The sequence below is a fragment of the Nematostella vectensis genome, chromosome 6 (genome assembly GCF_932526225.1).
Source record: "Nematostella vectensis chromosome 6, jaNemVect1.1, whole genome shotgun sequence".
NCBI lineage: Eukaryota > Metazoa > Cnidaria > Anthozoa > Actiniaria > Edwardsiidae > Nematostella > Nematostella vectensis.
Window position 1 is genome coordinate 15,982,460 of NC_064039.1, and position 24,058 is coordinate 16,006,517.

General features: G+C 43.4%; 1 protein-coding gene across 1 annotated transcript in view; it reads left to right on the forward strand.

The window, feature by feature from the left end:
* The window catches only part of LOC5509259 (doublecortin domain-containing protein 1), a 42,193-nt gene extending 20,848 nt beyond the window's left edge, over window positions 1–21,345 (forward strand). Inside the window, exons 22-40 of the mRNA XM_048729026.1 lie at window positions 1,236–1,436; window positions 1,796–1,937; window positions 2,240–2,319; window positions 3,509–3,735; window positions 4,257–4,327; window positions 4,807–4,936; window positions 10,121–10,179; window positions 10,619–10,825; window positions 11,249–11,425; window positions 12,305–12,421; window positions 16,756–16,921; window positions 17,228–17,329; window positions 17,538–17,650; window positions 17,875–17,976; window positions 18,233–18,307; window positions 19,339–19,413; window positions 19,922–19,997; window positions 20,143–20,237; window positions 20,752–21,345. Coding sequence (XP_048584983.1) covers window positions 1,236–1,436; window positions 1,796–1,937; window positions 2,240–2,319; window positions 3,509–3,735; window positions 4,257–4,327; window positions 4,807–4,936; window positions 10,121–10,179; window positions 10,619–10,825; window positions 11,249–11,425; window positions 12,305–12,421; window positions 16,756–16,921; window positions 17,228–17,329; window positions 17,538–17,650; window positions 17,875–17,976; window positions 18,233–18,307; window positions 19,339–19,413; window positions 19,922–19,997; window positions 20,143–20,237; window positions 20,752–20,880 — 2,344 coding nt within the window. The 3' untranslated portion in view covers window positions 20,881–21,345. The remainder of the gene's footprint in view (window positions 1–1,235; window positions 1,437–1,795; window positions 1,938–2,239; window positions 2,320–3,508; window positions 3,736–4,256; window positions 4,328–4,806; window positions 4,937–10,120; window positions 10,180–10,618; window positions 10,826–11,248; window positions 11,426–12,304; window positions 12,422–16,755; window positions 16,922–17,227; window positions 17,330–17,537; window positions 17,651–17,874; window positions 17,977–18,232; window positions 18,308–19,338; window positions 19,414–19,921; window positions 19,998–20,142; window positions 20,238–20,751) is intronic.
* Window positions 21,346–24,058: the final 2,713 nt, after the last annotated feature.

Below are 24,058 nucleotides of genomic sequence, written 5' to 3' on the forward strand. Positions count from 1 at the left end.
CATATTTCCTATGACATCCCGAGGTATTTTATCCTGACTTATTTCCTATGACATCTCAAAGTGTTTGATCCTGTCTTATTTCCTATGACATCTCGAAGTGTTTGATCCTGTCTAATTTCCTATGACATCTCGAAGTGTTTGATCCTGTCTTATTTCCTATGACATCTCGAAGTGTTTGATCCTGTCTTATTTCCTATGACATCTCAAAGTGTTTGATCCTGTCTTATTTCCTATGACATCTCGAAGTGTTTGATCCTGTCTTTTTTCCTATGACATTCCGAGGTATTTTATCCTGTCTTATTTCCTATGACATCTCGAAGTGTTTGATCCTGTCTTATTTCCTATGACTTCTCGAAGTGTTTGATCCTGTCTTATTTCCTATGACATCTCGAAGTGTTTGATCCTGTCTTATTTCCTATGACATCTCAAAGTGTTTGATCCTGATTTATTTCCTATGACATCTCGAAGTGTTTGATCCTGTCTTATTTCCTATGACATCTCGAAGTGTTTGATCCTGTCTAATTTCCTATGACATCCCGAGGTATTTTATCCTGTCTTATTTCCTATGACATCTCGAAGTGTTTGATCCTGTCTTATTTCCTATGACATCTCGAAGTGTTTGATCCTGTCTTATTTCCTATGACATCTCGAAGTGTTTGATCCTGTCTTATTTCCTATTACATCTCGAAGTGTTTGATCCTGTCTTTTTTCCTATGACATTCCGAGGTATTTTATCCTGTCTTATTTCCTATGACATCTCGAAGTGTTTGATCCTGTCATATTTCCTATGACATCCCGAGGTATTTTATCCTGACTTATTTCCTATGACATCCCAAAGTGTTTGATCCTGTCTTATTTCCTATGACATCTCGAAGTGTTTGATCCTGTCTTATTTCCTATGACATCTCGAAGTGTTTGATCCTGTCTAATTTCCTATGACATCCCGAGGTATTTTATCCTGTCTTATTTCCTATGACATCTCGAAGTGTTTGATCCTGTCTTATTTCCTATGACATCTCGAAGTGTTTGATCCTGTCTTATTTCCTATGACATCCCGAGGTATTTTATCCTGTCTTATTTCCTATGACATCCCGAAGTGTTTGATCCTGTCTTATTTCCTATGACATCCCAAAGTGTTTGATCCTGTCTTTTTTTCGCATTCTTCACGTTTTCTTTTCCTATTGATTTTTTCCTTTTACTTCCCTAGCAACTCCCTTATACACTTCACTTTTCAGCCCTGGCGTGGAGCTCAGTTATTCTATCAGCGCCCACGAGCGCTCGCACCAGCGGGCCGAGGAGAGGCTAAAAAGCATGCGCTGGTCGTGGGAGAATGCTCGCACATCTAAAGGCGGCCAGTCATGTGATGACCCCGACGCGACCGGCGATTTCGAGGATGAGGTGACGTTTAGTGATCCGCATTTGCAGAAGAAGTTTAGGTGAGTTGAATGCTTAGTCTACACACGCGGTATATGTTTTGAAGCTTCAGCGATCCGCACTTGTAGCATGCGGTATAACTTTCGAAGCTTCAGCGGTCAGCTATTGGAGAAGACGTTCAGGCATGTGTGAAGCTTAGTTCACACATGCGGATATAACTTGCAAAGCTAAGCGATCAGCACTTGTAGAAGAGGTTCGGGTGCGTGTTAGGCTCAGTTCACTTGCGGTTTTTCTTGTGGCATTTCTCCTATATTATGGGGTTTAAGGCATGTTGTGTGGTCATTTAATACTGGCTTCTCCTCTTGGGGGTAGGTGTGTTGTTTTGTTGTTATTTAATGCTGGCTTCTCGTGTTTTTTATAGACGACATTCACTGAAAACGCTCGATACCAAGACTGAGCCATCTGACTCAAGCTTCAGGCAGCGTTTTCACTACACCAGCGACGGGTTCATACACCTGAAGAGGAACTCGAGCCTCGTACTGGGACTGGAAGATAGTAGCGAGGTACAGTCTCATTAAACTGATTCGCTAACAACACATAGCGAGCTCACCTTAGCATTTGCAAGATTTGAAATAGTTTCCGAGCTTTGTGGTGTTTTTGATTTAGAAGTGTAGTTCGTTCGCGCTTTCTTATTGTTATCGTAGACGTAATATTAAACTTGACGTGATAGTGGCTTTGGCTTCGTGACGTAACGGATTGCTTGCCTCCTCTTCATCATCCGCCCGTTGTTTTCTAGGTTTTGGTCTTCCCTCTTGTCACAAAGGAATTAAAGGAGATTTTTTTAAAGGAGGCTTTTTTTCTACAGAGTAAATCAAGCAATGAGGTTTTGCTGTGCAAGAAGAAAGTTGAGGATCCATCTCAGCGATGGGTGATCAGTGATGACGGGTAAGACGTCACCTTAACTATGTTTATGTACACTTTATAAGTGCTACGCCTTGTGTGACATACACTTGTATTGACGGAGTTGGACGCTACCTTAACCGTGTTCATGTTTACTTTGGTAAGGGCTGCACCTCGTGTGATATGCACCTGTATTCACGGGTTGGAACACCACCTTAACCACACATTACGAGGGTTATACTATGTGTGATATGCACTTTTATTATATACATACCGAGATTTACGCGCCAAAAACCATTGTGATAAAACTAGTCTCTTCGCGCAAGAGAAGCCAGCTGATTGGTCGTACGATTATTTTCACTTGTGGGCAAAATCGTATCTTTTGCTCGACGACTCGCTCGAAACCCCTTGATGTGTCTCAGTTCGCTCATTGAGAGTAGCAAATCTATTGTCTTCAATTTTGAACGCTTTGTATTCAATTTTTACAGTAAAATTTCATTCTCGCTCGATGGAGCTCAAGAACAAAAGTAAAATGCGAAATAAAATGTTTTATATCTGAAAGTTCTTTTGATACAAAACAACGAGTGAATAAAAACTGAAAGTTCTTTTGATACAAAACAACGATTGAATAAAAACTTTACAAAGCACTTTCCACTGTATTTTATTTATTAGATACACACGGAGACATTTATAATAAGCTTACATAACATCTTATATAAGACTTGGCTGTTCATTTGAAGACAGACAGAAACTTACATTGAAATGAATATGTCTCGCTAATGTCACGCACGAGACTGTGATGTTAGATAGCGTTTTACAGCCTTACATCTCGCTCGGTTTTCTTTGTATTCTTGTTTTTAGGACTTTCTACATAATCATCTACAGTGTCATTGAAAGCAGCAAATCTATTCTCTCGCTTAATGGAGCTTAAGAACAAAAGTAACATGCAAAATGAAATGTTCTATATCTGAAAGTTATTTTCGCTCATTTTAAATCTCGGTTTGTATATAATAAATCAGTTATTTCACGGTTAGTTCGTACGCGCTCACCAACTATGAAATAACCTATGAGTATTCAAAGGGTGAGACCCCACCTTAACCATGCTCTTGTACACAATGAATGTCCATTTACTTAGCGACGCCTTCTAAACTTTTTTCTTTATGGACAACGTCGATAACTGGTTGTATGTGTTGCATTCAGGCTGACTGATCATGCTACTCTTCTCTTCCCTCAGGTCCATCAGCCTGCGCTCTAAGCCCGACCTTGTGCTCACGGTTACCACGCCCCCACTAGGGAACGACCCCTTTACGCGGGACGAGGCGCTGGACTTCGGTTATCGCGGCTCCGTGATTATCGTGGCTAACCGCAAGTCGCATGGCAATGGCAACGCCCATCAGCTGTGGACGTACGATCGCGCGACGGGATTCATCGACGCATTCTCTACTGACACAACAAATAAAGGTATGAAGTGATTTGAATATAATTAAAACTGCCGTTTTCGCGTGGCATCCAAAATGTACTTCGCAGGAATATCCTTTCAGAGCTCACTTTCCCCTGCCAACTCTACGAGATGAGCACTTATAAGAACAGCACCCTCGTGCTCGTTTGGGTACGACGTTTTCAAAGAATACAAATCGACCAAGTCTATTCTAGAATACCCATGAAGGCTTGATAAGGTTAATAAGAAGTGTAAAGGCTTTATAATGCTGAGTCTTTGTTCAGTTTTGAGCGTCTATTGGTCGATGTTTCCAATACAAAAGTGTTTTATTAAGTAGTAGCTAGTAGCTCAAGCGCAGACCGATTGTATTAGCTGAGAATTCGAGTTATTCGAGCTCAGAAATCCCTCAATATTATTGCAAAGCAAATTTAAGTTCGTTAGTTCGATCTAGCTAGAAACTCTTTCATCAGAGTAATACTTAGATTACCGTTCTTGCCGTGAAGTCTTCAGTATCAATTAACGGTTTTGCTGTATGTCCTTATAGAAATCACCGCTGCGAATAAGGCGAATGTCTGTACGTACGCCTTGCTGGGGCCCAAAGCACTTCACCAACCGGTAAGATCACGTTGCTTGAAATGCAATCACAGCGATTACCGTGCTCGTCACTGCGCACACCAGAGTATTCCAAGACCGTGTCTCGGTGAAGCTCGCCTCCCAAGACTTTCTAGCCTAATATCTTTGTCAGTTTAGTCTTGCTCTACCAAGCGTGATGCTTATTGCGTTTTTCTCTACCTAGCCTAATGCTTATTGCGTTTTGCTCTTTTTAGCGTAACGCCTGTTGCGTTTTGCTCTACTTTGCGCCACGTTTATTGCGTCTTGCTCTACCTTGCGTTATGCTTATTGCGTCTTGCTCTATCCAGGGTTATGTTTACATGGCGGCCTTATGTTCATTGCGTTTTGGTCTACATAGCGTTATGCTTATTGCGTCTTGCTCTACCTAGCGTAACGCCTATTACGTTTTGCTCTATCTAGCTTTATGCTTATTGCGTTTTGCTCTACCTAGCGTTTTGCTTATTGCGCTGTGCTCTACCCAGGGTTATGTTTACATGGCGGGGACATCCAGAGAACGATTAGTTTGTGATGCTTGTGGTAAAGCGTCGAGAGGCAAAAGCAAGCTGCAGCGGCTGACGGATACTAAGCGCTTCTCGTGCGCCCTTGGTTCAGGTAAGTGCGGATAGAGGTATTCTAGCGGATACTAAGCGCTTGTTGGGCGCCCTTGGCTCTTGGCTCATGTAAGTGCGGATAGAGGTATTCTAGCGGCTAATAAGCGCTTGTTAGGCGCTCTTGGCTCATGTAAGTGCGGATAGAGGTATTCTAGCGGATACTAAGCGCTTGTTGGGCGCCCTTGGCTCTTGGTCCATGTAAGTGCGGATAGAGGTATTCTAGCGGCTAATAAGCGCTTGTTAGGCGCCCTTGGATTTTGGCTCATGTAAGTGCGGATAGAGGTATTCTAGCGGATACTTAGCTCTTGTTAGGCGCCCTTGGCTCTTGGCTCATGTAAGAGCGGAAAGAGGTATTCTAGCGGATACTAAGCGCTTGTTAGGCGCCCTTGGCTCTTGGCTCATGTAAGTGCGGGTAGAGGTATTCTAGCGGATACTAAGCGCTTGGTAGGTGCCCTTGGCTCATGTAAGTGCGGATAGAGGTATTCTAGCGGATACTAAGCGCTTGTTAGGCGCCCTTGGCTTTTGGCTCATGTAAGTGCGGATAGAGGTATTCTAGCGGATACTAAGCGCTTGTTGGGCGCCCTTGGCTCTTGGCTCAGGTAAGTGCGGGTAGAGGTATTCTAGCGGATACTTAGCGCTTGTTAGGCGCCCTTGGCTCTTGGCTCATGTAAGAGCGGATAGAGGTATTCTAGCGGATACTAAGCGCTTGTTGGGCGCCCTTGGCTCTTGGCTCATGTAAGTGCGGATAGAGGTATTCTAGCGGCTAATAAGAGCTTGTTAGGCTCCCTTGGCTCTTGGCTCGTGTAAGTGCGGATAGAGGTATTCTAGCGGCTAATAAGCGCTTGTTAGGCGCCCTTGGATTTTGGCTCATGTAAGTGCGGATAGAGGTATTCTAGCGGCTAATAAGCGCTTGTTAGGCTCCCTTGGCTCATGTAAGTGCGGATAGAGGTATTCTAGCGGATACTAAGCGCTTGGTAGGTGCCCTTGGCTCATGTAAGTGCGGATAGAGGTATTCTAGCGGATACTAAGCGCTTGTTGGACGCCCTTGGCTCTTGGTCCATGTAAGTGCGGATAGAGGTATTCTAGCGGATACTAAGCGCTTGTTAGGCGCCCTTGGCTCTTGGTCCATGTAAGTGCGGATAGAGGTATTCTAGCGGATACTAAGCGCTTGTTAGGCGCCCTTGGCTCTTGGTCCATGTAAGTGCGGATAGAGGTATTCTAGCGGCTAATAAGCGCTTGTTAGGCTCCCTTGGCTTTTGGCTCATGTAAGTGCGGATAGAGGTATTCTAGCGGATACAAAGCGCTTGGTAGGTGCCCTTGGCTCATGTAAGTGCGGATAGAGGTATTCTAGCGGATACTAAGCGCTTGTTAGGCGCCCTTGGCTCTTGGCTCATGTAGGTGCGGATAGAGGTATTCTAGCGGATACTAAGCGCTTGGTAGGTGCCCTTGGCTCATGTAAGTGCGGATAGAGGTATTCTAGCGGATACTAAGCGCTTGTTAGGCGCCCTTGGCTCATGTAAGTGCGGATAGAGGCATTCTAGCGGATACTAAGCGCTTGGTAGGTGCCCTTGGCTCATGTAAGTGCGGATAGAGGTATTCTAGCGGATACTAAGCGCTTGTTAGGCGCCCTTGGCTCTTGGTCCATGTAAGTGCGGATAGAGGTATTCTAGCGGCTAATAAGCGCTTGTTAGGCTCCCTTGGCTTTTGGCTCATGTAAGTGCGGATAGAGGTATTCTAGCGGATACAAAGCGCTTGGTAGGTGCCCTTGGCTCATGTAAGTGCGGATAGAGGTATTCTAGCGGATACTAAGCGCTTGTTAGGCGCCCTTGGCTCTTGGCTCATGTAGGTGCGGATAGAGGTATTCTAGCGGATACTAAGCGCTTGGTAGGTGCCCTTGGCTCATGTAAGTGCGGATAGAGGTATTCTAGCGGATACTAAGCGCTTGTTAGGCGCCCTTGGCTCTTGGCTCATGTAAGAGCGGATAGAGGTATTCTAGCGGATACTAAGCGCTTGTTGGGCGCCCTTGGCTCTTGGCTCATGTAAGTGCGGATAGAGGTATTCTAGCGGATACTAAGCGCTTGTTAGGCGCCCTTGGCTTTTGGCTCAGGTAAGTGCGGATAGAGGTATTCTAGCGGATACTAAGCGCTTGTTGGGCGCCCTTGGCTCTTGGCTCATGTAAGTGCGGATAGAGGTATTCTAGCGGATACTAAGCGCTTGTTAGGCGCCCTTGGCTTTTGGCTCAGGTAAGTGCGGATAGAGGTATTCTAGCGGATACTAAGCGCTTGTTAGGCGCCCTTGGCTCTTGGTCCATGTAAGTGCGGATAGAGGTATTCTAGCGGCTAATAAGCGCTTGTTAGGCTCCCTTGGCTTTTGGCTCATGTAAGTGCGGATAGAGGTATTCTAGCGGATACAAAGCGCTTGGTAGGTGCCCTTGGCTCATGTAAGTGCGGATAGAGGTATTCTAGCGGATACTAAGCGCTTGTTAGGCGCCCTTGGCTCTTGGCTCATGTAGGTGCGGATAGAGGTATTCTAGCGGATACTAAGCGCTTGGTAGGTGCCCTTGGCTCATGTAAGTGCGGATAGAGGTATTCTAGCGGATACTAAGCGCTTGTTAGGCGCCCTTGGCTCATGTAAGTGCGGATAGAGGCATTCTAGCGGATACTAAGCGCTTGGTAGGTGCCCTTGGCTCATGTAAGTGCGGATAGAGGTATTCTAGCGGATACTAAGCGCTTGTTAGGCGCCCTTGGCTCTTGGCTCATGTAGGTGCGGATAGAGGTATTCTAGCGGATACTAAGCGCTTGGTAGGTGCCCTTGGCTCATGTAAGTGCGGATAGAGGTATTCTAGCGGATACTAAGCGCTTGTTAGGCGCCCTTGGCTTTTGGCTCATGTAAGTGCGGATAGAGGTATTCTAGCGGATACTAAGCGCTTGTTGGGCGCCCTTGGCTCTTGGCTCGTGTAAGTGCGGATAGAGGTATTCTAGCGGCTAATAAGCGCTTGTTAGGCGCCCTTGGATTTTGGCTCATGTAAGTGCGGATAGAGGTATTCTAGCGGCTAATAAGCGCTTGTTAGGCTCCCTTGGCTCATGTAAGTGCGGATAGAGGTATTCTAGCGGATACTAAGCGCTTGGTAGGTGCCCTTGGCTCATGTAAGTGCGGATAGAGGTATTCTAGCGGATACTAAGCGCTTGTTAGGCGCCCTTGGCTTTTGGCTCATGTAAGTGCGGATAGAGGTATTCTAGCGGATACAAAGCGCTTGTTGGGCGCCCTTGGCTCTTGGCTCATGTAAGTGCGGATAGAGGTATTCTAGCGGATACTAAGCGCTTGTTAGGCGCCCTTGGCTTTTGGCTCATGTAAGTGCGGATAGAGGTATTCTAGCGGATACTAAGCGCTTGTTGGGCGCCCTTGGCTATTGGCTCATGTAGGTGCGGATAGAGGTATTCTAGCGGATACTAAGCGCTTGTTAGGCGCCCTTGGCTCTTGGTCCATGTAAGTGCGGATAGAGGTATTCTAGCGGCTAATAAGCGCTTGTTAGGCTCCCTTGGCTTTTGGCTCATGTAAGTGCGGATAGAGGTATTCTAGCGGATACAAAGCGCTTGGTAGGTGCCCTTGGCTCATGTAAGTGCGGATAGAGGTATTCTAGCGGATACTAAGCGCTTGTTAGGCGCCCTTGGCTCTTGGCTCATGTAGGTGCGGATAGAGGTATTCTAGCGGATACTAAGCGCTTGGTAGGTGCCCTTGGCTCATGTAAGTGCGGATAGAGGTATTCTAGCGGATACTAAGCGCTTGTTAGGCGCCCTTGGCTCATGTAAGTGCGGATAGAGGCATTCTAGCGGATACTAAGCGCTTGGTAGGTGCCCTTGGCTCATGTAAGTGCGGATAGAGGTATTCTAGCGGATACTAAGCGCTTGTTAGGCGCCCTTGGCTCTTGGCTCATGTAGGTGCGGATAGAGGTATTCTAGCGGATACTAAGCGCTTGGTAGGTGCCCTTGGCTCATGTAAGTGCGGATAGAGGTATTCTAGCGGATACTAAGCGCTTGTTAGGCGCCCTTGGCTCTTGGTTCATGTAAGTGCGGATAGAGGTATTCTAGCGGCTAATAAGAGCTTGTTAGGCTCCCTTGGCTTTTGGCTCATGTAAGTGCGGATAGAGGTATTCTAGCGGATACAAAGCGCTTGTTAGGCGCCCTTGGCTCTTGGCTCATGTAAGTGCGGATAGAGGTATTCTAGCGGCTAATAAGCGCTTGTTAGGCTCCCTTGGCTCATGTAAGTGCGGATAGAGGTATTCTAGCGGATACTAAGCGCTTGGTAGGTGCCCTTGGCTCATGTAAGTGCGGATAGAGGTATTCTAGCGGATACTAAGCGCTTGTTAGGCGCCCTTGGCTCTTGGTTCATGTAAGTGCGGATAGAGGTATTCTAGCGGCTAATAAGAGCTTGTTAGGCTCCCTTGGCTTTTGGCTCATGTAAGTGCGGATAGAGGTATTCTAGCGGATACAAAGCGCTTGTTAGGCGCCCTTGGCTCTTGGCTCATGTAAGTGCGGATAGAGGTATTCTAGCGGCTAATAAGCGCTTGTTAGGCTCCCTTGGCTCATGTAAGTGCGGATAGAGGTATTCTAGCGGATACTAAGCGCTTGGTAGGTGCCCTTGGCTCATGTAAGTGCGGATAGAGGTATTCTAGCGGATACTAAGCGCTTGTTAGGCGCCCTTGGCTTTTGGCTCATGTAAGTGCGGATAGAGGTATTCTAGCGGCTAATAAGCGCTTGTTAGGCGCCCTTGGATTTTGGCTCATGTAAGTGCGGATAGAGGTATTCTAGCGGCTAATTAGCGCTTGTTAGGCTCCCTTGGCTCATGTAAGTGCGGATAGAGGTATTCTAGCGGATACTAAGCGCTTGTTAGAAGCCCTTGGCTCATGTAAGTGCGGATAGAGGTATTCTAGCGGATACTAAGCGCTTGTTAGGCGCCCTTGGCTCATGTAAGTGCGGATAGAGGTATTCTAGGGTATGATGGAGGGCATACCCCTTGTTATTTTTCTCTTTATAACTAAAGCTAACGACTTTTTTTTATTTGATGCAAGTCGCAAGAAGATTCTCGTCCTTATTCTGGACACACCAGAGACGTAAATGTTGCATTACTCAGTCACGACCCCCTTGGCCGAGTAAACTGTGTATCATTTTTTACCCTTCTTTTCTAGATTGTGACTCTAATGGCGGCTCTAAGTTATCCGGATGTTTCAAGTGTTTGAACAGCAAGGTAAAGAAAGCAATAATGTTTCCTCCAGTGCTACATCTAGGCAATCTGAATACTTGTACAAATAATTCGTGAAAGGCAAAACACCGCTTCAATCCATCCTACAACATTAATAGCTCTATCTATCGCTAAAGAATAGCATAGTCTATAGATAAAAATATTAGATAGAGTGAGGTAGGGGTGACCGAATTTTACGAAACAGAGGTGATCAAAATGATCACTTCTAACAGCTCGGTGACTTTCATTAGTGTTTATAAAAAATTCTCACAAACCTCAAAACCACTTACTGTGAGCTTGGACTTCCTGTGCTCGTTGCGGAGTACTACATAGTTAATCCGCTTCAAAGAGTTGGAAATCGCCGGTGAGAGTTCCTGAACTGAAAACCTCAGTAAGTGCGCATTCCTAAGTGTTCGTGAGTGGACGGCCTATTTGTCTTCAACAGGTGGACCTCTCTACCCTGGAGGCGGACTCCACCCTGGAGCTGTGGGAGTACCAGCTAGAGCGCCTGCGCAATGAGGGCAGCGTCCGCACAATAACACGTGAGCTGCACGTGGCTAAGAGCGTGCCTGCGGTTAGGATCATGGCATACAAGAACGGAGAGGGAAGCAGGAGTCTTGGAGTGCTTGTTATAGGCTCTTCCATACACACGGTGAGCTCAGCTCAACCGAGGTTTACACGTCACATTTAATAGGAGGGATTTGATTGACTATTTGAGTTCATCCAAATTTAGGTTCTGTCATATGTTTCCCCCTGACATGGTGTCTCGCCATCTTTGCTTCCTTTAGAAGCATGTATTTCTTTTAAGAGCTTACCTCTTGTATCTCTTTTCTTAAAAGAGCCTTGTGTAACCACACTTATTTGTTTTTTCATTAAACTTATATTGAAGATAAATAATGCGAAGTGATCTTGAATTAATCTTTAGAAAAAATCGAATACTTCATTAACTAAAGTCAATAAAAAATGCAAAAGCGTTTTTCAAATAAGCCGGTGAACATGGGTCTGTTTGTTGATTTTCGCCCATTTGTCCAAGCCCACCTTCCCTCTCTTACAATTTTCAACTCTCTGTTACCAGTTGCTTGACCAAGCGACCACGCGCTTGGGACTAACACAGGCAGCCCGTCGCCTGTACACGGTCCGTGGTGAGGTGATAACGGACATCGCCCAGCTGGTCAGACCTTATGACGCAAGCATGATGACGTCACGGATGGAACCGCAAGTACTGGCGGAGGAAATGCAGAACAAAGTCAAGGTATACTTTGGCGATATTTGTGATGATTTGCTCTTTTAGAAGCTACTGTACAGCTTTTATCATCAACGAAACAGTGTTTTTCTCTTTATGCGCGTTATTTTCCAAAATAAGTTACCCTGTGGAATTTGATCGCGAGAGCGAGGCTTTGGTAGGACGAAGTTTGTTTTTTTCCAACTGCCAACTATTTGCTAGTTTACGTCAAACCTTGTCTCGTGGGCAAGAGGGCTGTAAAAGGTACAAGGTCAAAGCCTCGCTTTCATGCTTGCTTAATGTCTTTTATCTGGCCCTATTTCGGTTATCAAATTATTATTATTTCGGCTATACTGTAAATTGTTGTAATCCTTGTTTTCAAAGGTACGGTACTCTCATAATCTCAGTAATCTTGTTACATAACTATTGGCTATTTACTGAATAGGCGACTTGCATTAAGAAATCACTTGACTTTTAAACCGCGTTGTCACCAGTTTACTTCCGGTCGATTACGTAACAATCTCTGATGATTTTTAACGGAAAACGCGAAAAAATATTTAAAAATATTAAAAGCAGTGTGTCTATTGGAAGTTTGTTTGAGGATGTGATCGATAATTTAGAGCGGATGGCCTGTTAAATATCTCGGATTCTAATAGATTCTTTTGTCTTTTAACGGTTGAGGTTTCCGTCGGACCTCCGGAAGTAAACTGGTGACAATGCGGCTTCAAGTATCAAATTGAAGTCAAAATTAACACAGAAATGGCTGCGGCCGAAAAAAAACCTTTCGATGAATGAGCCCTTTTGCCTATTACTGATTGTGAATTGCTTTTTATTTTGTTTTCAAGATTAATTAAAGCAAACCCTCTAATATGCCCGCACAAGCTAAAGAAAATTGTGTTTGTTGTTTAGATCCGCGAGAATACGCCTCCTATTCCTAACTGGCACGCTGTGGATTATGTCGAGGCAGAGAACCGTCTTCATTACAAGTCAAACGGTCAGCAGATGCGAGACAAAGAGGATGAGGTGAGAACACAGGTTGTTTATTCAGTATTCTTTTATTCATATATTTTCCACGTGTTTTTCATGGGTCTATCTATCTGTTGCTTGTCTATCATGAGTCCATCTGTCTGTTGTATGAATGTGTGTCTATCATGGGCTATCTATCTGTTGCATGTCTATCATGGGTCTATCTATCTGTTGCTTGTCCATCATGGGTCCATCTACCTGTTGCATGTCCATCATGGGCTATCTATCTGTTGCATGTCTATTATGGGTCTATCTATCTGCTTCTTGTCTATCATTGGTCAACCTATCTGTTGCTTGTCCATCATGGGTCCATCCGTCTGTTGCATGGACGTGTGCCTATCATGGGTCTATCTATCTGTTGCATGTCTATCATGGGTCTACCTATCTGTTGCTTGTCTATCATGGGTCTATCTATCTGTTGCTTGTCTATCATGGGTCCATCTGTCTGTTGCATGGACGTGTGCCTATCATGAGTCTATCTATCTGTTGCATTTCTATCATGGGTCTATTTATCTGTTTCTTGTCTATCATGGGTCTATCTATCTGTTGCATGTCTATCATAGGTCTATCTATCTGTTGCTTGTCTATCATGGGTCTATCTATCTGTTGCTTGTCTATCATGGGTCTATCTATCTGTTGCATGTTTATCATGGGTTTATCTATCTGTTGCTTGTCTATCATGAGTCCATCTGTCTGTTTTATGTCTATCATGGGTCTATCTATCTGTTGCTTGTCTATTATGGGTCTATCTATCTGTTGCATGCCAATCATAGGTCTATCCATCTGTTGCTTGTCTATCACGGGTCTATCTGTTGCTTGTCTATCATGGGTCTATCTATCTGTTGCATGTCTATCATAGGTCTATCTATCTGTTGCTTGTCTATCACGAGTCTCTATCTGTTGCATGTCTATCATAGGTCTATCTGTTGCTTGTCTATCATGGGTCTACCTATCTGTTGCATGTCTATCATGGGTCTATCTATCTGTTGCATGTTTATCATGGGTCTATCTGTTGCTTGTCTATGATGGGTCTATCTATCTGTTGCATGTCTATCATGGGTCTATCTGTTGCATGTCTATCATGGGTCTATCTGTTGCTTGTCTATCATGGGTCCATCTGTCTGTTGCATGGACGTGTGCCTATCATGAGTCTATCTATCTGTTGCATTTCTATCATGGGTCTATCTATCTGTTTCTTGTCTATCATGGGTCTATCTATCTGTTTCTTGTCTATCATGGGTCTATCTATCTGTTGCTTGTCTATCATGGGTCTATCTATCTGTTGCTTGTCCATCATGGGTCCATCTATCTGTTGCATGTCTATCATGGGCTATCTCTATCTGTTGCTTGTCTATTATGGGTCTATCTATCTGTTGCTTGTCCATCATGGGTCCATCTATCTGTTGCTTGTCCATCATGGGTCCATCTATCTGTTGCATGTCTATCATGGGCTATCTCTATCTGTTGCATGTCTATCATGGGTCTATCTATCTGCTTCTTGTCTATCATTGGTCAACCTATCTGTTGCTTGTCCATCATGGGTCCATCCGTCTGTTGCATGGACGTGTGCCTATCATGGGTCTCTCTACCTGTTGCATGTTTATCATGGGTCTATCTATCTGTTGCTTGTCTATCATGGGTCTATCTATCTGTTGCTTGTCTATCATGGGTCTATCTATCTGTTGCTTGTCTATCATGGGTCTATCTATCTGTTGCATGTTTATCATGGGTCTATCTATCTGTTGCATGTCTATCATGGGTCTATCTATTTGTTGCATGTTTATCATGGGTCTATCTATCTGTTGCATGTCTATCATGGGTCTATCTATTTGTTGCATGTTTATCATGGGTCTATCTATCTTTTGCTTGTCTTTCATGGGTCTATCTATCTGTTGCTTGTCTATCATGGGTCTATCTATCTGTTGCATGTTTATCATGGGTCTATCTATCTGTTGCTTGTCTATCATGGGTCTATCTATCTGTTGCTTGTCTATCATGGGTCTATCTATCTGTTGCATGTCTATCATGGGTCTATCTATCTGATGCATGTCTATCATAGGTCTATCTATCTGTTGCTTGTCTATCATGGGTCTATCTATCTGTTGCTTGTCTATCATGGGTCTATCTATCTGTTGCATGTTTATCATGGGTTTATCTATCTGTTGCTTGTCTATCATGAGTCCATCTGTCTGTTTTATGTCTATCATGGGTCTATCTATCTGTTGCTTGTCTATTATGGGTCTATCTATCTGTTGCATGCCAATCATAGGTCTATCCATCTGTTGCTTGTCCATCATGGGTCCATCCGTCTGTTGCATGGACGTGTGCCTATCATGGGTCTATCTATCTGTTGCATGTCTATCATGGGTCTACCTATCTGTTGCTTGTCTATCATGGGTCTATCTATCTGTTGCTTGTCTATCATGGGTCCATCTGTCTGTTGCATGGACGTGTGCCTATCATGAGTCTATCTATCTGTTGCATTTCTATCATGGGTCTATCTATCTGTTTCTTGTCTATCATGGGTCAATCTATCTGTTGCTTGTCTATCATGGGTCTATCTATCTGTTGCTTGTCCATCATGGGTCCATCTATCTGTTGCATGTCTATCATGGGCTATCTCTATCTGTTGCATGTCTATCATGGGTCTATCTATCTGCTTCTTGTCTATCATTGGTCAACCTATCTGTTGCTTGTCCATCATGGGTCCATCCGTCTGTTGCATGGACGTGTGCCTATCATGGGTCTATCTACCTGTTGCATGTTTATCATGGGTCTATCTATCTGTTGCTTGTCTATCATGGGTCTATCTATCTGTTGCATGTCTATCATGGGTCTATCTATTTGTTGCATGTTTATCATGGGTCTATCTATCTGTTGCTTGTCTATCATGGGTCTATCTATCTGTTGCTTGTCTATCATGGGTCTATCTATCTGTTGCATGTTTATCATGGGTCTATCTATTTGTTGCATGTTTATCATGGGTCTATCTATCTGTTGCTTGTCTTTCATGGGTCTATCTATCTGTTGCTTGTCTATCATGGGTCTATCTATCTGTTGCATGTTTATCATGGGTCTATCTATCTGTTGCTTGTCTATCATGGGTCTATCTATCTGTTGCTTGTCTATCATGGGTCTATCTATCTGTTGCTTGTCTATCATGGGTCTATCTATCTGTTGCATGTCTATCATGGGTCTATCTATCTGTTGCATGTCTATCATGGGTCTATCTATCTGTTGCTTGTCTATCATAGGTCTATCTATCTGTTGCTTGTCTATCATGGGTCTATCTATCTGTTGCTTGTCTATCATGGGTCTATCTATCTGTTGCATGTTTATCATGGGTTTATCTATCTGTTGCTTGTCTATCATGAGTCCATCTGTCTGTTTTATGTCTATCATGGGTCTATCTATCTGTTGCTTGTCTATTATGGGTCTATCTATCTGTTGCATGCCAATCATAGGTCTATCCATCTGTTGCTTGTCTATCACGGGTCTATCTGTTGCTTGTCTATCATGGGTCTATCTATCTGTTGCATGTCTATCATAGGTCTATCTATCTGTTGCTTGTCTATCATGGGTCTATCTATCTGTTGCTTGTCTATCATGAGTCTCTATCTGTTGCATGTCTATCATAGGTCTATCTGTTGCTTGTCTATCATGGGTCTACCTATCTGTTGCATGTCTATCATGGGTCTATCTATCTGTTGCATGTTTATCATGGGTCTATCTGTTGCTTGTCTATGATGGGTCTATCTATCTGTTGCATGTCTATCATGGGTCTATCTGTTGCATGTCTATCATGGGTCTATCTGTTGCTTGTCTATCATGGGTCTATCTGTTGCTTGTCTATCATGGGTCTATCTGTTGCTTGTCTATCATGAGTCTCTATCTGTTGCATGTCTCTCATGGGTCTATCTATCTGTTGCTTGTCTATCATGGGTCTATCGATCTGTTGCTTGTCTATGATGGGTCTATCCATCTGTTGCTTGCCTATCATGGGTCTATCCATCTGTTGTTTGCCTATCATGGGTCTATCCATCTGTTGTTTGCCTATCATGGGTCTATCTGTTGCTTGCCTATCATGGGTCTATCCATCTGTTGTTTGCCTATCATGGGTCTATCTATCTGTTGTATGGATGCGTGCCTATCATGGGTCTATCCATCTGTTGTTTGCCTATCATGGGTCTATCCATCTGTTGTTTGCCTATCATGGGTCTATTTATCTGTTGTATGGATGCGTGCCTATCATGGGTCTATCCATTTGTTGCATGGACGCGTTCCTATCATGCTTAGCGTGTTCCTGCTATTGTACCATCCCACGTCTGCAGGAAGAGGAAGATGACCAGAGCTCCGGTAATGAGACCTATCGCGTGGAGGAAGGACGCAAAGGCACCGTCCCCATAGTGAACCAAGATCCTTCAGAACTCCCGCGCTGGGACACGAGGTGGCCTATTGATGTGTGGGTTTCCTGTGGTGAGCCGTTTGTTCCACTCGAAGGTAATTTGAAAACATATCTGGGATACGATTTCTTTTACATGTACATGTCATCAGACGCATACACAGGGAGGTGCGCAGAGGGCGCGCGCATCCCCCCTTTACGGCCTAAAAGTGGGTCATTTCTTATTAAGCAATCTTCGAATACTATGCTTTATTTTATGATACCCATAACTGCGCACCCCCCTCTGCCAATCCTGGGTACGCGCCTGATAATAGTAATCATAATGAAATCTGTTATCATAATCATTACTAGAAGGAGGCATTTGTGTGTAAATATGGCGTATTGTAAATGTTGCTTGTTTGCAGAGGCTGATAAACAGTACTTATTGTCGATGAAACATCGTGAGGAGAGAACCTGGGTCCAAGCTTATCTCGACATGGAGAAACACGTGCTGAGGCAAATGCAAGGTACAAGGCACACCACGTGGCCAGATACCTCCACCAGAATCCCCCCCTCCAGTAAAACGTGGCTATTCGCCTTCAGGCTACTCATTGATCTTACACCCCAGCTATTGATTAAGGTTGTACATTATACATTCACCTTTGGCAGGTATATCAGGCGCTCAGGAACTAGGGTTGTGAGTAAAGTTCATAATATTTTTGCTTATATCGTCAGGCCGTCGTATCACTGGGATTAGTCCGCCCGAGTCACCTCGAGGAGCTGCGAAAACCTGGTACGAGCCGACACGTAAAGAAGAGAAGAAAGAGGAGACAATCATGGAACTCAAGGTAATGAGCTCTCATTTGACAATCAACGAACTCAAAGTAATGAGCTCTCATGTGACAATCGACGAACGAAAGGTGACCATCGTAACGAGCTCTCATGTAACAATCAACGGACTTAATGTAACCATGGTAACGAAATATTATGTGACAGTCAACGAACTCAAAGTAATATTTTAACAATACTGTACCAAACATACGACATTTAGTATTGTTTTGTGTGTCTTCAGAAACATCTTAAAGACGTGAAGTCCCGGCAAAAACATGACGAGGTGACGCTGTCGAAGAGCGCTATAGAGACAACACAGCGACTGTATTCCACCCCTAAAACGGTACTTCCATACAAAAGTCCCATCCTTAGTAACTGGATGTTTCTGGTATTATCAACAACATCCCAAAACGGGGTAAAGCGGCAGAAAACGGTATTTCTAGCATAAAATAGAAAAAGGTCCCAACATCGTCAATGTCTTTAAATAGAGGTTTATACATTATCTCGAGAGGTAGTCAAAATGATTCGCTTTTGCTTACTGTGTGCTTTGCTGTTTTTTTCATCTTTCGCTTGAATTTATTGAAATCCTTACCTTACAGGTCCGTGTGAAAGTCTATCCTAACAGCGAGACGACCGAACGAGCTGTGACAGTATTTGGGGCGAGCATCCGTGAGGTACCCTGTGAAGCAATATACTCAGGGCCGTAGCCAAGGGGGTGGCCAGGAGGACCGGGGACATTATCTAAAATACAGGAGAAAATGCCTTGGAATGGCCTTTTGGGCCCCCTCCTGCTGATACTACTATATATACCTTATAGACGAATGAGTTACAGGCATTTCTCTATCACGGGCTTCCTGTGACTTATTATGGGTTGCCTGTACTTTAAAACCGTAACAAAATCTAATTAGGACACCCTGTGCTCCCACATCCTATTCAGTAATTCCTACGCCGTATACATCTGTGACTTTTTCGGATAAGACAAAGCCATTATACAACAAAGCTTGTACAGCAAAGCGATTCCCTAACCCCTTTCACCGAAATAGTAGCCTGGCTTGTACAGCAAAGCGATTCCCTTACCCTTTCACCGAAATAGTAGCCTGGCTTGTACAGCAAATCGATTCCCTAACCCTTTCACCGAAATAGTAGCCTGGCTTGTACAGCAAAGCGATTCCCTTACCCTTTCACCGAAATAGTAGCCTGGCTTGTACAGCAAAGCGATTCCCTAACCCTTTCACCGAAATAGTAGCCTGGCTTGTACAGCAAATCGATTCCCTAACCCTTTCACCGAAATAGTAGCCTGGCTTGTACAGCAAAGCGATTCCCTTACCCTTTCACCGAAATAGTAGCCTGGCTTGTACAGCAAAGCGATTCCCTTACCCTTTCACCGAAATAGTAGCCTGGCTTGTACAGCAAAGCGATTCCCTTACCCTTTCACCGAAATAGTAGCCTGGCTTGTACAGCAAAGCGATTCCCTAACCCCTTTCACCAAAATAGTAGCCTAGCTTCTAGCGCTCAATCCGGGACACCTGTGGCTGGCTGTGGAGCAAGCAGGTCTGGGGAGAGTCACAGCATCGATCACAGGAGGCCCGAAAAGAGGGACAAAGCTGACGAAATAGGCTGTACAGGTTACATGGAACGCTGGTGCATGTTGTAAGGTCTTTATGCCATCATGATGCTGACTTGATTGTTGTGTACGATTCTGTAGATTCTAGATAACAGCACGACGCGGCTGGATCTCAGTAGCGCTGCGCGAAGGCTCTTCAAGCAGTCTGGCCAAGAGGTAAACGAACCCGAACTGCTATATGCCGTGTCTGTAGTAAAGCGAGTGTCCTTGAAGCGAGCATATAGAATGTATAATCTTTGTCTGCTATAGATTTACTGTGGAAAATTATGCGCTTGTCGATGTAAATGGAACATTTGTATCAGGCAGCATTTCGTCGTTTTTTTCTCATTCATACGAAATGTTAGTGCTATTTTGTCAAGTCGTGCTATATTCTTATGTAAAGTCCTGCTATATTATCATATCAAGTCGTGGTATATTGTCATAAGCCGTGATATATTGTCATGTCAAGCCGTGCTATATCATGTTAAGTCGTGCTGTAACGCCATAAGCCGTGCTAAATTGTCATAAGTCGTGATGTATTGCCACAAGTCGTGCCGGATTGCTATAAGCCGTGCTATGTCATGTCAAGTCGTGCTATATTTTCATAAGTCGTGCTGTATTGCCTAAAGTCGTGCTATATAGCCATAATCCATGTTGCATTTCAATAAGTCGTGCTTGTTTTTAGGTCGAGTCGATACAGGACATCCGTCGTGATGAGATGCTGTGTGTCAGCTGTGGTGAGGGGTTCGTCCAGGCAAGAGGTACACATCACGTGATCATGCCCATATAAGTCACATGACACAGGGCCTTGGGTTGAGTCTTAACGTCAGATAACTTCTCAATGCCCTTAAAGCGTTGTACTGATAAATGTGAGTAATTTCTTGATTTGCTTTGTGCGGGTAACAGACCGTCGTCACCAGATGGAGCTCAAAGCCACATGGTCCCGTATGACTCGCTATGGCGGGGTTGTTCTTCCGGGTAGCCAGCCAGTTACTGCCAGCGTGAGTACCCCCTTTAAACACTCGTCATCTTCAACTTTCCTCCACCTTATCTCTCAACATTTCTGGGGGAAAAGCACCCATTCACCGTAATTCATCCTACCTCTTTTTGCTTGACCTTAAGCCGTATCACTTATCCAAACCTATTCACAACTTACTTTTCTTTTATTCATCTGATCTTCACCTTACTCTTCTTTGCTTCACCTTAAAATTAAACTTAGTTTCTTCACCTTCACCCGTATTTTGTCACTCTTTACAAGTTATCTTACTCTACCTCACATAACGTGGCCTCATGTTATTGTAACTCACATTATCTCAGCACACCTCGCCTCACCGTTTTACACCCACCCAGGCTTCTCCACTTTACCTTCCCTTTCGTCTTGCTCACTTAGACTAGCCCTTACCTTGCATCGCCTAATCACACCTTCTCAGTGCTCGACCTTGCTTCAACCCTACTTCTCCCGAACTAGATTCAACCAGCATTTTCGTTAACGTATTCCATTGTGCTATTCCCCAGGAGAGGTTTGAGAGCCCACAACTCGCGTTACCTGCGCCACCCTCCCTTCCCCCGCGTGCTTCTCCAAACAGCAAACTGTCTTCAGTACATACCCTCCGGGGCAGCGGTAAACCATTCCACAAGAGATAAGTCAAAAGATCGCGCCCCTCGTACCGGTGACGCAACGAGGCACAGGCGCTCGGGCTTACTGTTATATCATGCACCGTTAGTGTATATGTGCGTTTGATAAAAAGTTTTGCTTTGGATTAAGTTTACAGTCAAAATATCAGCTATTTGACGTACGAGGCAGATGGACAGACTAGCAGACGAATGGACGGTCTGGAGATTGCTTCATTCCACAAAATGGAGAGTTTTCTTGCATTTGAATCTTCGCATTTAATGCAGAAAGAGGTCCCCATTGCGTGATCAGAATAAACTCATAACTGGCGTTTTATTGGTCGGTCCTAATTATATTTATTTCATGATTATCATTATTGTAAATACTTTTTTAGAAGTGGTTTTATGCAAGTCGCTTGTCGAAGGTGACATTGACGTTATTCAATTCAATTGTCGGTTGTAACTATTTCTTGTCAATAAAATTATATTTTTGATCAAGCAATCTCTTCTTATTTATTATTTTTTAAAAGATCGTGCTCACACAAAATTAACTAGAAACTAATGTATTCAGATACCTCCTATACCTGCAGGCCACTTCCCCCTCGAGTTCATTTTCGGGACCACCTTCGGGCAACTAACGGGATCCCCCTTTGGTTTATTTTCGGGACCACCTTCGGGCCACTTACGGGACCTCCCTTGGGTTTATTTTCGGGATCACCTTCGGGCCACTTTCGGGATCCCCCTCGGGTTCATTTTCGGGACCACCTTCGGGCCACTTTCGGGATCCCCCTCGGGTTCATTTTCGGGACCACCTTCAGGCCACTTTCGGGAACAGTTTATCTACCACGTAACAATTAATTTCCATATTTAGAGGAGGCACCAAAAGCACTCCCCTAAATATGGAAATCAATATATGTGGAAGACAAACTGCTTGGCCCCACCACTGCATGCCGCCTACAGCTGCATCACCTCTTTTTATCTTGTTATTGTTCTTCTCTATAAAAAAAGGATGAAAGAAGTATCAAATTAAATATTTTCCAAACGTTAGGGCTCACCTAAAATAAACCAATAAACATCATCTAGAATCTATGTATCATACCGGCATAGGTTCATGGGTAACGTATCAATTAATTAATGGGTCATGTAAATATGTGATTTTTTTTATATTTTATGCTGTAATTGACACACAACAACCTTGCAAAACATCTTTGAGAACTGAGGGGGAAAAAGCATAAATGTGTCAGATAAGTAAGACCTGACTGGAATCATTTAGCCATATTTCTTTCATAGTATCAAAGTGAATTGGGTTCATTTACACCAAAATATTGATATACAGCTTACTTTTTTTTAAATAATTTATCAGTGTTTTTTTACACTTACCTTATTAAGTGGGAAAAAAGGAATTTAAAACTACCTGGTCCCCCTAAGAAAAAAGCTCTTATGTTGTATGCAAAGTAAAGAAGGATTTCAAAAATACAAACTTACTTTGTGTTAGAATATCTTTCTCCATGTTTATAATCAGCAATGAGTCAAATGTAAAACAGTTTAGAATCTAACCTACAGTGTGTCTACAATTAGTGTATGTAGCATCTACACATTCATCTGGTATCTGCAAATTATATAGTCTGCTATGGCAGAGTGTGCTAATAGGACTTTATGCTTGTACTCCTGGATTTCAAAAATAGTACACCTGTCATGTACAGTATCTTTCATTGAAAATTGTTGTGCAAAATTTATATTTTAACTATAAAAGGGTAACATCAAACTTTGAAACTTTTAGAAATATGACAGATCACCACCTACAATATGTATGTATGTATACGAGATTTAACTAAACAACAAGTATAATATTTATGAAACATCTGAGGTAACAAAAACACAACTATCATAATTATGCATTATTTTATGCAACAAAAACTATGATAATTATGCATTATATTTTGGGTGCCAAAACTAAACCCAACTATGATACTTATGCTATATTTTGAGGTGACAAGAAATAAGACAACTATTATATTTTGAAATATTTGAGTTGACAAAAACAAACACTTCTATAATATTTCTCTTTCGGATAGGCCTTTTGATTACTGTACACGAAGTGCACATACAATTATAATGCAGAACGAGAATTTAACTCAACAGAATTGGGCTTAACCCATTGACTCCTGGCTTTTTTGGAGCTGAATTTACAAAAAAACAGACTGAAAACAGATACCTCCCCCCCTATTCTGAGTTTTATACAGCCGGTCAAAGTCAAACACAGCTGCACCTAGTCAGCGGTATCCAAGCTTTCCAACAGTGCTTTGCAGTCCCCACTTTTAATCCCTCGTCGTTGTGCTGAAGCCAGCACAAGTTGATGGTTGCTTGTATTTCTCATCAAAAATACAGCTATGAGCATATTAGGAGAGTGTCTCAGGACATCATGAAGTCTTTTGGGGCATAATTGAGTGCTTTGCTTATGGATATTTGCAAGCAAAGGTGGATTCATGATGATTTTTTCTTGTTTGGCTTTGCCCGGATGAGTAAATAATTTTCTAATGAATCATCGCTCTCCTAAATGCTGTCTTTTCTGAAACCAAATTGATTCCAAAATTGTTTACACTGCTATTCTGGTCTGTATGACCTGGAATTGATTTGTTTGGCTTCGGGGTGAAAAGACTTATAAAAAACCATCTGACTTTGGGGAGAGGAGTGTTGACTGGCCCTCCCCTCGTGAATTTTCCCCTGGATCTCCCAGAATGCTTTGCAATACGTAAAGATATTTTCGTGGTTGTACAATCCTTCAAGGAATGGGCATTGTGTTTTGAGGCCAAGGAAATGTACCTGGAGGATCAGAATAAAGGTATCTATTTGTGTCTTGAGCTGTGTTTGCTGATCTCTCTCCATTGTGTGGTATTTTGAGCGTCTTATTGAGAGGGGTGATTCTGCTTTTCTCTCCTTGTTCGATTTGAGATTTGTCAAAGAACCTGTGCTATTATTTGGCTTAAGAGTAGATGCCAACACCTTGGTTGGATGCATATCTGCAAGACCATTTATCCCTTAGTCTGATGCCTGAGTATCTTCATCTTGTTGTGTTTATTTTGAATTTATGAATTTTTTGGGTTGTGGGTACTTCCCAAAGCCGGTACAGGCCGGTTGAGGGGTCAGCTTATTATGCATTTTACACAACCAAGCTAAGTATGCCACATCTGGCATACTTAGCTTGATAAAT